General features: G+C 43.8%; 1 protein-coding gene across 20 annotated transcripts in view; it reads right to left on the bottom strand.

Annotated features, from left to right (window-relative positions):
- Positions 1 to 14,201, bottom strand: part of ARVCF (ARVCF delta catenin family member) — a 221,533-nt gene that overhangs the window by 48,005 nt on the left and 159,327 nt on the right. For all 20 annotated transcript variants that reach the window (XM_031592790.2, XM_031592793.2, XM_090120999.1 and 17 more), the window contains one exon: positions 10,141 to 10,324. In XM_031592790.2, coding sequence (XP_031448650.2) covers positions 10,141 to 10,324 — 184 coding nt within the window. The remainder of the gene's footprint in view (positions 1 to 10,140; positions 10,325 to 14,201) is intronic.

The following is a 14,201-nucleotide window of genomic DNA, read 5'->3' as shown; positions in this document are numbered from 1 at the left end:
TCTATTTACAATACCTGATGCATGACTGCCACACAGGCAAACTTATTACGGTTTACATATGTTGTACATAAATGCATTCCATGTAACAGAATCAACTTTACAATTTCTTCCAAGGTTGGTTCATCCACCAGTGAAGAAAACATCAGGTCACACGACCTGAAATTACTCCTTTCATGCATTACAGCAGACACCACTTGTAGAAGTTTTCTGCAGGCTGGCACTGATTTTCAGCACGAGCACAAAACAAGTGTTACTGCCAGAAAATGCTAATCCTCAGCATAGCAGGTCTCAGCATGAAGTGGTCTGCAAAGCTACTTGCTCTGAAGCTGAAGATGGCTCAGCAGCAGAGTACTCTTGGCCACAGAAACTGAAAAATACTTTTTGATTTCATGAAAAAGAATTAAGAACAGGCATACAAAAAGCTAGAGTACATTTGACTACGCAGGGTCACTCCAAAAGTAATGTCTCCTACTCAACTGCATGGAAACTACAACAGATACAGTGAGCAGATAACAACTCAATAGAGAAAATTCTCACTACGACAGTCACCACCCCCAGCTGAGCACTTTCACAACGAACAAGAGCTGCGTGCTGCATCAGAACAACCTGCATGGCCATGTGGAGCATGGCTTGTCTTCCACACCACTGTCACCACCCTCACTGAGCTCACAGACACTGCGGGGTCTCCATCACCATTCAGCACCGATGAATGTCAGTGGGTGCCATTTTTTCCACCTGGAGCAGTTCAGTGACACACCTTTGCTCCATACACACCCCATGTCAGAAGCCATTCTGTCAGAGTGCTGCTCTGCTGCCATCTGTCACACAGCAACAAAACATAACGGGATATTGGTGGGAAGCTTCAACCTCTGCTGCCATGCCACCAACAGCTGCCTCTGATGTCATGGCCAGCATAATGAAACAGGAGGTATTACTTTTGGAGCAGCCCTTGTATGATCAATCTATCATGACCCAATTTTTGGGAGGGCATGAAGCGACAATACAATTCTCAAGCGCATTCATCAGCAAGCCTACATGTAAGTTTTCTCCCACCTGAAACACACTGATTTCAACAGCACAGTTAACACTTCAGCTTTCAGGGTCTTTTAATTCCACAAACCCACATAAGGTCACCTTTGAAAGCTCAGAATACAGCCGTTAACTTCTGCTACCAGGACAGCTCGGCCAATTTTTCTTTCTCACTGACTGCAGGGACTGCCAACCTCAAAGTAATTAACAACTCCGTCACAGCCTGTACTCTCAGCACCCAGACAGGCTGCCATGTTAATTGCATGACTGCAGAAAGAAACATTTTCTCAGAGACCTCTCAAAGCCCAAAGACACTCAACTGTGAGCTGGCTGCTGTTACAGCACACACACTTGTAATTAAAAACACATAAGAAACTATAGATAAACGGGTCCTTTCCTCAGCACCCACCACACTCTCACCTCCAGCAATGGCTGACTCAGGGCACAGCAGCAGCCATACAAGTTGGATTCCATAGGATATTTAGAAGAGAGAATATGTGCTGTTTCTTCATCTCCAGCTGTACTCCTTTAGTATTAAAAGCCTAAATGTGAATCTTAATATACAGTCTTCATCAAATTGAAAGTAGAATTCAAATTCTCAGTGATATCCTTCTGGTACCATACTAATAAACGACAGATGCTCCACCTATAAGCACATTTATCAGAAGCAGAACATTACTTACTGCGCTTGAGAGTGACAGAAATGCACTAAAAATGGGCCATCCAGAGCTGTGCATTACATTTCCTATTCCCTCATTAATTCTTAGAAATAGCAAACTGAAATGCATGAGGAATGCTTGCAGACGTTGCAAAATAAATAAATCTTTCAGAAAATATTCCTGAATGCCTTCCTTGCCTCCATGGCCCATTCATGAAACTTTCTATGGTAATAACATTTGCTTTACAGCTTTGATTATCAACAGCATTACAGGGTTTTGTACACTCCTCATCTTATTTCTTCATCAGTTATAGGATTAATATTAAAGTGGGTATCAATAAGATTATAACAGAAAAACATTTTAAAGGGCATCAGTAAGCACAGCTTGTTGATCTCTCTTGCTCTATCTTCACCTATAGAAAAACTTACTGAAAGTAAGTACCTCAAAAAAAAAACAACCAACAAACAGTTCCACCTAAATCAAACATAAATAAGCGTGAGAATTCCGCAAGGTCAAATTAATAGCTAATTAATATTCTGTTCAAATTACACAGGCATCAAACTTTACAGTAGTAATGTCATAACTCACACTACAAAACATATCCCTATGAGCATCCATGCAGAACCATCTGCTCTGCAAGTGCCCGACACTCTCTTTGCTAGACCTCCTTGGGATTTCCCTACCAACAGAATCCCTTTCCCTGTCTGTTGCTGTAACCCAGACACACTGGAGAGCTCAGCTCACATCCTTCACCTCCACTGCAGTCGGGGAACAGAGGCCCCAGGAGGCTGAGCCTGCAGAGTTCCTGCCTCCACAGCACACACTGCTGCTGCTCAGAGTGCGCACAGCGAGGGCTCCCGAGGGAACAGCTGCACCTCAGACAGACACACAGGTATGCCCTTAAGTGCCAAGCAAAGGTGGGCTCCGATAAGCTGTCACCTGGCAGTCTCTGGAGAAGAGCTGCTGGTGTTGAATCCACGATGCAGAACATCCACAAGCCAGCGGTGCTGGGCTGAGCACGAGCTGTGCAGGACAGGCCTGAGAGCGCCGGCGCACTGACTGCACGGCTCCTGCTGCGCCCACAGCTGGAGGGCAGAACCCTGCATGCAGCACCCTTTGCATTACAGAGGAAGCACCCAGATAAAGGACTCAGAACAGACTGTCTGACAGTCTTGTTTGGCCTTTGAGATGAATCCCCTCATAGTTCTGGGGGGAACATTCACCTCTGCTGTGTTCACCAAGAGAAGCCTGCTTTCCCCAGGACCTGCTTTTGAATACATTCCACAAGTCCAGTAAATGAGAAAGCCATTTTAAAAACAAGAACAGTGTCTTTCTCATATCACACTGCAAAGGGTGACAGAAAGCTTCCCAGTGTGTTTGCCATAAATACAATGGACTCAAAAGAGCAATTCTAGGAACAAGACATGAAGTTACTGCCTGCATTCCTCTAAGGGCACAGGATGGAAAGGACAGAACACACACCTCAGCCAGAGATTTGAAAACCTTTACATGATGATTCCTCCTCAAATTCTTGCAGCCTGGCCTGTAGGCAGGACTGGGGAGAGAGGCTGTGCAAGGATGATTAAATATATGCTTTCCCTGGGAAAACAAAACAGAAGACTCCTAAGTAAATGTTAAATGAAAGCAAATATCTTCCAGCAGAGAAACACATCAGACGAGGAATCTAGTCAGAATTAAAGAGTATAGGAAATGGTGGAAATGCGTGAGAAATCTGTTCGTACTTTAGGTAAGGTTACCATTAACACCAAATAGTCTTCTCAATGATGTACAAGTCTGAATGTAGCCGTTACATCTGCAGAGCTGGTGTTCACCTCCAGGACAGGTGAACCACTGCTACTATCAGTGCCACGCACCAGAACTATCCCCAAAAGAAGAGATACAAAAGCAACCAAACGCAAGGTGCTTCATTTGCAGGATTTTGGTGCGAATCACAAAGCACCGTCCTGCTCTGCTCTCTAAAAGCCCAAAAGCTAGCACTGAGTTTCTGTTTTCCTCTTAAAAAAACAAAGCACAACAAAGAGAAACCTCAAAATACAAACACAGGAGAGACTTTTTTCCTCTGAGCACTTAAAGCCATATTCCTGACCGCAGTGCTGTGTGAGGCTGGGCTGCCCCTCTGCGCTGCAGGCAGAGCTGAAAGCCAAAGGTTGCAGCACTGCTAATGCTTACCATCACACCGCAGATCAGCAGGAGTAAAAAGCACTTTGTTTAGAAACCCAGCTGGGGACAAAGACAACAGGTTGAGGACCACAGGGACTTTGTCTTTTACATAAACAGAAAGCTAAAATGGAATTTTTTTAGACATCTTTCTAGTAGGATTGCCAGCTTTCCCTGGAAGAAGCACAGAGACGCGGACAATCTGCAGCTGGGTCGGCGATAAGCACTTCAACAGCCTCTCTGCACACACTACAGGGCCTCAGCCCAAATTAATCTTACTTTTTACAACTGTAAACAGTCTTTTAATAGTGATTTTTCTACTGCTAAGCTAAGAAGTAACGCTGGCTCCATCGCCCACCTCAGCACTGTTGCAGGAGGTGAGGGCATCCACAATCACTGCCCTGGGGTGCAAACCAGCGGCAGGTTAAGGAGCAGCACTGCACAGGGCTGTGGCACAGCACACACACACCTTGCTAAGACCCCAGCACCGACCTCACTTCAGCTGCCTCAGTCGGGCACTGACATCTCTACTTCAGCTGGTAAAAGAACACAAGGTTTTCACAGGTCTCATTTAAATATTTTACCTGTCACGTCCACCGGCAGCCCAAACCCTTGCTTTAAGAACACCCTTCCACTCAGGCTTTGCTTCACTAGTAAGAATTTTTTATTTGGATGTCAGCCAAAAGAGATCGATCAGTAACAGCTGCAGCAAACATACACTGCATCGAGTGCATTTCGAGTTACTGGGTGTCCCAAAGGGGGAACAGAGCCATTTAAAACCATTCCATCATTTCATGCAGAAATACAATAAATTCCATACTTCAGTTCACATGAAATACCAAAAAGTTTAATTGGTATTAAGTTCATTGTGCTGAAAATAAGAGAGAAAAAGCAAGAAGCTGCCTGTCACACAAAGATAGCCTAATCCAGGCCTCGCTGCTGACCTCCACAACACAATGGAGCTTGGCAGCAGACAGCTGAATCAGACATCAGGCAAAGCATACAGTAAAGAAAGAGGAAGACAAAGTCCAAACAAAATCAGCAGAAGAAAAAGATGGGGGGGGAGTCTGATGGTGACCCTGGTAGGAGCAGCTGTGCATCAGATCTGGGCAGGTGATCTCACTGGATATTTATGCTCTATTTAAATATCTACCCACCAGCCAGACCCAAGTCAGTGCAGCAGCTCTCACTGCCTTGCATTTAAATCCCTTCCAACTACTTGAATAGAGAGACTAGCTTTGTTCAACTGCCCACATGTTTATGGGGCAGTTGAAAACTGACTTCACAAGCAAGAGCTGTTGTCCAAGAGAACATCTATGTGGAGCAACAGGTCTAAGGCATGCTGTCGTGACCCAGAATCACGTCAGAGTTGTTTCTAAGATGCTCTCGCAATAAGCAAGGGCTCAGGCACCAGCAACACAGCTGAACAAGATACAGATCTGTAGCCTAACTTCTGTTATTTGTAGCTTTTACATCCAAGATATCACGTAATGGCATTTTAGTTAAATGCTGCTGACTGGTTACCTCCAGCATGACCTCCTTGGAGAGCCTTCGCTCACTCTCCTGTAATGCAAAAGCACACAGAAATGCACTACAGGAGATTCCACAATACCCAGCAGCTACTTATGCTTCAAATTATTCCAGACTCCACTTGGAAGAAAGGTTCCTCTTGCTTTACCACACATGCTTGCTGCAATGTTTAAAGAATCTCAGAAATACAAAAATGAGATAGTATGTATCCAATGAAGGATCACAGCTTGCATGCCTTCCAAAGCAAACTATGGCCTCTGCACTGACTGCGGTTTGCTTTGTTCCTATCTCTTCATTCCGCCACAGCAGCAGACATTTCTGTAGGTTTCCTCCACTGGCAGCCCAGGGGGAAGGGACCTACATTCATTCCTAAGGAATGACAGAAGGCAATAAGCAAGTGCACAACCTTGAATTTATACTTCAGATTTTATTGTAAAGCATTAAGGTTGCATGTAAGTAGGTTATGTCTCTGCTGCTAAAATCTATGCATAATTTATTTATATTACAAGCTAAACATCAGGAACTGTCAGGAGGAACCCTAACAGCTCCTCACTAGCACGAATTAAACACTCTGCTCAGCATATAAGCCCCAGGACAGCCATATGCTGTGATCCTGCACAGTATCAGTAAGCTAATTAAGAAACCGCCTTCGCTTGCTCCTCTGCACCGAGAGGTGTGGGTTTGGAATTTGAGTTGTTTTTTTCCAGTCTGTGTTGGGCAGATAAGCTTCTCCTCTTCTGTGCTGAAAAACAAAGATTGACAGGCAAATTTTTGTTCTTTTTTTTTTTTTTAATCTCTAATAATTATTCTTTTGCTGAAATCCCAGTTCGAAAGTGCCTACCCTACAGGACACAAACAGTCCCTGAGCTCCAGGTGCCCAGAGGCTGCACCCACGTGTGACAGGCACCAGCACAGCAGACATGGGGGGCAGGCAGAGACACGGCAGCATCTGTCCCATCCCTCTGGTGGGGAGGCTGTGCCAGGTCCCGAGATGGCCTCCAGGTACCAAAGAAAGGCGGCCTGGCACGAGGCATCCCCCAGCTCACTGCTGCTCAGAGCCAGGCTGTGCTTCGGGCCGAGAGCTGCACTAGGCTGCCTTCCCACTGCGTCCCTGGCAGGCCAGGGCAGCCAGAAGAGCTGCATGCAGGCAGGGCACACCTGCTGCAGCTGCCACCACATCGGCATCACGTCAGCGGGATGTACAGACAGTGCTTGAAGGTGGTTCACTTGGAAAGCTCTAATCCCCAAGCACTTCTCCTCACAGAAAAGCTAGAAATTAACCATTAGGAAAGGAGGGCGTAAGATCTGGCACTGACATATCCTTTTTGCCCCCAAGTCCATGCAGAGGCCTGGGGAGGCAGCTCTGGGCCCAGCAATGCCTGCCCTGGGCACAGCTCGGCTGGATCACACCGGGCCCCTGACTGATGGCACTGGGAGGCGAGTTCAAGGAGAGCAGAATGCAGCATTGGGGCAGTCTTATTCCCCGCCCAAAGACAAGTTTAAATAAAGAATTAAATGGATCACAATTACAAAGCAGCTTGCACCAAACGCACTCTTCACCTCTTGGGCGTAAACATCAAACAACATGGAAGCACAGAAATCCAAACCCATTTTCTGTTCACAATTCCTGAGAATTAAAAAAAAAATAATGTACAAGATGCACATACAAACATTCCGTCCTCTTCAGAAAAGCCTCAAAGCATCCTCATATAAAACACTACATTCAATATATTAGTGATTTACCATCAAGCACCTGTGGCCCTATTTCCCCTGAAGTAAAATGAACGTAACGAGAAACCACACACTCACACATCATTTCCCACATTGGAGAGATGATTTTTATTTTTGGCTCCCAATCTACTGATTCCTTATTTCATGTCAGCAAACACTGTTTCACACTTGCCATAACTCTCAGCTTTTGTTTTCATAGAACAGCATTTTCCTTTATGCCTACTGGAGGTTTTCATTCCCTGTTACAATCCCTAGGACCAACCACCCGACAAGATTCCAACTACTGCTATTTACCAGCCTCGTGGGAAACTAAGGCTCAAACAAAGGGAGAAAAAGTGAAGATGACTGATCCACTCATCAGGTGCTTTGGAGTCTGAATTTCACCCAAATCAGAAAGAAGCAGTGATACTAAGCAGAGTACAAAAACGTTTATACAGCTAATTTTGCTGAAGTGATGTCAGAACAGCAATTAATTCCATGTTTCTCAAGTCTCCGTTGCTTCCCTAACCACCAAGTCACCCTCCTCCTCCCAGCAGCTGATGTTGAGCAAGCTGCTGTGTGCAGCTTCAACCTGAAGAATGCATGTTTGAGTGGAAGTCAGGTGTGTGCAGTCTGTGTTTGCACACGCACAGCCAGGTCTCAGAACCTCAAGGCTACTTGTGAATGTGAATTTCTACCTACTTGGAGAACTGACAAGAAATGCTGCAACTACAGATGGTACCCTGGAAAAAAAAGAATACTTTGCATCTGTTTACTATGCAAATTAATTCATTTAGCATTTGTTGACAGCAGGTCAGTTTGGAGCAGGAATCAGGCTAGAAAGCTGGCAATATAGGAACTAAGTTCTACTCCATCCTCTTACAATTGAAAAATCCTCTAAGAAAATTAATTAGGCAGAAGAAGCAATTAAGCCCAAAATGAATTTAACTTTTCAACCATTAAAATCTTCACTGCTTCCAGAGAACTAAGAATCACAGTGGACACGTCCACAGAAAACAGAACAGGTTATGTGACTGCAGCTCTGCTCCCACAGGGCTGCACAGCTGCCCTGCACAGCACAGGGCTGTGGCACCACGGGATGGCAGTGAGCACACTGCTGAGCTCCACCACCCTCACAAGCAATTCGACTTATTTTCTCCTCCTAAAGCACCTTCATGTCTTGGACGCAGCTGGCGAAAGGAGCGCAAAATTACCTTGGAAGTGGTTCTGCAAAAGCTATGTAATACCACCTATAATGTAATAAGAAATACGGTCAAGTGAAAGGGGGCATCTCCCTCCTTCTTCTGCATCTTTGCCTGCTGTCCCAGACTCATTTAATCTTACTTTCTCTTACAGTGAGGAAACAAGAAAGCAATTCTCCCAACCAGCTAAGGAGCTGGTCTCCCTGCAGCACAGCAAATAAACCACCCTTCACAGATTACCTTTTCCTGCTAACCTGCCATCAAGTCCCCACTTAAATTGAGCAGCTACTTTCAGGTACGAAACCACCCTGCCTCACATCTGAGCGAAGTTTCAAACCTTCCACCAGGAAGTGCTGAATCCCATATGGCTACAGCAGAAACTACAGACTACAGTACATCCTCCCCCTCAACAACAGAAGTAGTCACCAGTCTCTGACCGTCTTCATGTATTTGAAGAGACTTTTTAAAAACAAGAGCACTCAAATTATCAGAAGAGGAATTCTCTAACTTGTCTCAGTAATGCTGTGCTTTGCATCCCTGTCCATTAGCCTTAGGAAAAGGAAGCAGCTAAAGTGGTATAATGCTTCTTCCATGTTCTGTAAAACAAACACCTTACTTGAAACAAGTTCTCGTGGAATTTAGACTTTCAAGTGGATCAGAACACTGCACATAGTAATACAGATTTATGATGTGCATCAGGTTAGTTTACTAATGATCAATCTATTGTCTACACTTCTTGGAGAATCTCATATTCACTCCAATAATCCTTTTATTCCCCATCACCACTAATTTCCTCCTGTGGAACACCATCAGAAAATGAGGCACTGGTAAGGAAAGGCCTGTCTTGTCTGGAATCTACCTAAAGGACCACAGTCTCTAGCAGGATGGCAAACAATTTCAGAAATGGGCCCTTGCAGAACACATTCATTACTTTCTTCATTTGTGAAGTTGCTCAGGGGAACAGTTACTGCAATGTGGAGAACACAAACCAAGAAACAGAAATGAACCAACTTCTGAAGATACATTAATCAGTAGAAATCTAACAGAAGAATGCTTCAGAGCAACAGAAGGAACAATGAAAAATCTTTATGAGCTTCATTCAAACTACCTGACTTCAGCATGAAACTGAAAAAATGCAACAGGAAATCGCCACTATTTTACCTCAGAGAAAAGCAAAGTGCAAGAGCTGGCAGTAAGGGAACACTGACTGCGTTAGGACTCCTCCAGACCCCTGCAACCAGCATGTACTGTAAGAGCCTCAAGGTGCCCTCAGAAATTCAAATACCATTTCTAACCAGAAAAAGTCCTTTCCAGGAAATATTTGAAGTATTAGAAATGTTCAGTAGTGCAGGAAGAGAAAGAGCTGTCTGAAAGCACACTTAAAATAAACACCACCACTATCAGGGGAAACAAAGAACACGCTCAAAATGTGTACAAATACCAGACATTCCTGAATAATAGGTAAATGAATGTATGATTCTCAGTACTTATGGTACAGCTTGCACTAGAACATACTTACGCTGCACTCAGCTTGGTGGTTAACCTCGTGCCTGCGTCACTCCCCACTGCATTAAACACCTCACTACAGAGATCCTCTCAATCAAACGTGGCTCACTCACCTGCTCTTAACACAGACCTCACTGGGCAGACTTCCACTGGTAAGGTCCATGTGACACAGTACCTCCAGCACTGTTACTGTGGCCACTAAAAGGTGATTTCTTTGCAAAAACTGAACATATACGGTACTTTATTCCAAATAAAACTAATATAAAGAAAATCCTATAAGCAGGATATGGAGAACAACAGATTAATACTCCAGAGTTCTACCTTACCGTAAGCAACCAGAAGTGTTCTTGAAGACAGTTGTCCACTCAGCATCGCGAGGCTTCGAGTCCTCGTTGGGCTCACTCTCCCAGCCAGAATGGGGTATAATCACCTCGTTGGTGAGTGTCTGCAGGCCATGGTTGATGATGACCATCTTCAGGGGCTCATAGGAAGACAAATTCCATAGAGTGCCTTCAGGAGAAAAAGTGATTATTAAACAAATAACAAGGCAATAACAATGACTTTTAATTTCTAGAGTAAATAGAACCACTAAGTTTACAGAGAATCACTAGAAAGCCATATGCCAAAACTAATAACACATTTAGTAAAACCACTTGACGAGAGGTCGGATGAAGCACACAGCCTAGTGAACATTCCACAGTTGCTGCAATGGAAGAATTTCCACAATGTGGAAGCACTTACCAAGATACAGATATTGTTCAATTTATTAAGTCTCACGACAGAGTACATAAACACAATGTGCTACTGGAGATTAATGGGGCACTCCTGATATACGCAAATTTTGATATTGTTAAGTCTGGCTATACCTCAAAAAGCAAAAATTGATCCAGTGAAGCAGACAGGTCTTAAAAGCAAGTCTTAAAAACATGGCTGAATTTATGGAGGGTCATTGATCTTACACTTATTCTCTGCACAAGACAGTATTTCACTCAAGCCTCCTCTCTATTATTTACTTTCACATCTTGCTGTCAGAGGCAATATCTGCGTTCCAATCACCACGTGCCACAGGCACACAATTCCCTGAAGAAGCTGCTAACCAGAACTGCTCTGCTGCCTTCCCATTCTTGCCTCATTTAGGAGCTCAAGTAGACAGATGTCAAGCATGAAAATGACACAACAGCCTTACAACTGTAAGAACATCCCATTTTAGATACAGGATGCAAATTTCCAGCAAACCTGCATTGTTGCATTGTTGTGCAGACAGTTCAGGCTTACAAAGGACTGGAAGAGATTTGCTTCAGAGAACTCTTGGCACAGTGCAGCCCAGCGGTGCTGAGCAACAAGCAGTAGTGACTCTTGGAGGCAGCCAGGTCTCACTGTTGACCTCCAAGTAGAACTGTGAAGACCAGCAACAATTCAAATAAACTGAATGGAAAAGCATTCCCCAGAGGTGATGGGATGCCTTTTCTAAGTGAATTTGAGCACCTTACAGTACGAGCTGTAGATATTTGCCTCGAAGTGTTTATCTGAAACAAAACACGAAAGAAAAACAAAGGTACAACCTGCTGCTTCCCTCCCTTTCAATCAGGCTATAAACCCACTGGGAAAAAGATTTTGGACCCATCTGTGTAAGAAATCCAGCGGTCGTGGGAACGCAGCCCAGCGATGAGCACAGCCAGCACAGCCAGCCCAGGCAGGAGGAGCTGCCGCCCGTGGAAGCTCTCCTTCACAGCTAGGGGCAAGACGTGTCCAACACCAAACGTCCTTCTCTCACACCACAGCATTGTCCATTTAGGGTCAGGACAAGCACCATGTCAGAAAAGGAATTTTATCTCCATCCGAGTAGCAAGTGGCACTTCTATGATAAGCTCAGGGGCCGGCGATTAGCAGAGCCTCTGAAGTCTCACACTGTGTTGTCTCCATTTCAAAGTGCTCTTTACAAAATCCAGGCATCCGTTCAGACCGAGGAGATGAGAGAACAGGATGAACACAGAGTATCTTTGCTTTGCATCTTTTTAGAAGACGACACAAAATACTTTTTTAAACTACTTATTTTTTACTTCATTATTCACAGATACACCAGTAGGTCCTTAAATGCATTGCTGGCTCAGAACTTCTGAAAGTCAAACGCAAAATGAGAACAGCCAGCACTGAACAAGATGGATACGTCCCAGAAAGCCATACAGGATAAACTGGGGCTCCTCCACGGGGCTGTGGGTGAAGCATTTGGTATTTGCAAGGCTCAAAAAACAGTAGCAAAAGAAGATGGCAACAATTGAGGAAGCAGCACAGGGCTCAAGGACACCACGTTTCTTTTCTTTTGAAATGGTAAAGTTTTAAAAACTGACAGCCCTTTGTATTTAAGTGCTCCAACCTTAAACGCACAAATTTCTCTTGCATCTGAAATGAGATTCTGCCCTTTCCTCTTTCTTGAAGAAGCAACAGAATTTGTTGTCTGTATCATGAGACTACAAAGGCAAATTTCAATGCTTAAGAACCACCAGGCAGACAAATACTTAAAAAGACAAAAATACCTACAAAACTTCCACAAGCTCTAATAACAGAGATTCAGAAGTTTTTCAGCGCTCAAAAAATCCTTGGTTCATTTTCACACTTAGATATTTGTGTCTAAATTTCGGTACCCCCAACCCAAATCTATACAATAAAGCTGTCACCTCCATTTTCCCTCTCTTCTATATTCTCATTCTCCAGTAGTTATTCCAAGAGATTAAATCCAGCAGGGCTCCAGCAGTATTCTCACTGCACTGTAGAACTGACACATCACAACTGTGCCAGCCCACAACCAACACAGGTGAATCCCACTAATGTTACTGACACCATCCAGGCCAACAGAACCCCATGAGCCTATGAAAGCATCTCCTGTACCCACCCAGAATTCTTACTAAAATTTGTGCAATAAAACAGTCAGAAGCAGATGTATTTTGACCATCAATCTCCTTGCCCTCAAATGCTTACTGGAGCTGAAGCTGTGCAGAAAGCCCTTCCTCTGAAGAAAGGAACCTCAGCTGGCACACGTGCCTTTTTCTCACCTATCAAATGTTTCACAGAAAACACCAACAAACTAAGAAGAATGACAAAACATTGTCTTAAGAAAAATACGTTGCAGAAATGTCTTCAAATTATTCAGAAATGTCAAAACACATTTTTGTGGTTGCATGGGGGAAAAACCAAAGGAATTTGCCTGCTGAACAGCGTTTAGTGAAGGAAAATGTACAGCATGTGACAGAAAGATAGCCCAAGATAAACAACAATGATGAGGGAGCCCTGGGGTTCCACAGCCAGGGGAAAAGGGCAGATTTCAGGCTGACTATGGGGAAAACATCCCACAGAAGGGGTACAGCTTTTGTGATTCAATTCACAGTTATGAAATAAGAGGAGTAAAACCCAGCATCCTTTCAGGTAACAAATCATATAGTAAAGATACAGACAGGGACAGCCATGAAAACTTCCACAGCAAATCTTACCAGGCTGTAGATTTTAACAGTGTGAAAATCAGAATAAAAAAAAACCGACTGTAAATCTGACATCCACCTTGTAAGAATCCTTCCCTGCCTCTGTTTGCATAACATAGTAATGAGCTAACAAGCTAGAAACACTGTTTTTAAAACTAAGTTTAATCAAGACAACCAAATAGTGCTCAAGAGAAATGAAGTCAACACAGCAGTGTAAAGGAAAGGAAGTTATCTGCATTTTCCACGTGCTTTCACAAGGATCTGCTTTTTTTTGGACCAGAGACTGGAGGAATTGTAGGGTTCAATAATGAATTACTGCTTTTCAGAAGACAATCACAATCACCATCAACTCTTCATTATATTCTTAAGCACTATTTGCAGAGTACTTACATATTTCTAACTGCAGTCATTACCTCTACTGTTGCAGCATGTTAAGCAGGGACAACAGCTACACGTCTTTATTTCGAAAATACTGATTGTCATAAAAATGTCATAAAAATAAATACTGAATGTCATAAAAAAGTTCTATAAGCTATAAACAGTTACACAGTGTATGTCATATTAGAAGTGATTAGGGCCATAGGCAATTTCCTAAATCTCTGCCTCCTTGGAGCGAACTGCACAAAGATTTCTGAAGACATCGTGCCAGAGTACCAATGATGCTACTGCCTTCCAAAATCCAAGGCAAATCTTAGACTGCTGTGCTTGCTGACTTGCAAAAATCCACTGTCACCATGAAATTAGCTCAAATGAAGAGTAAAAACACCTTCTTATGGTCTATACTGAGTCATTTATCACTTGTGAGAAAAGCAGCACCCTCCATCCCATTCACCACGGACTTGTTTGTTGGTTCCATGCGGTTATGGGCACCTACAGACCTGTCTGTGTCAGTCCAAGTGCTGGAGGGTGGAGCT

The sequence above is a fragment of the Phasianus colchicus genome, chromosome 18 (assembly GCF_987193195.1).
Source record: "Phasianus colchicus chromosome 18, bPhaCol1.hap1.1, whole genome shotgun sequence".
Classification (NCBI taxonomy): Eukaryota; Metazoa; Chordata; class Aves; order Galliformes; family Phasianidae; genus Phasianus; species Phasianus colchicus.
Note: the sequence above shows the minus strand (reverse complement) of the source record. Positions and strands in the feature narration are given on the sequence as shown.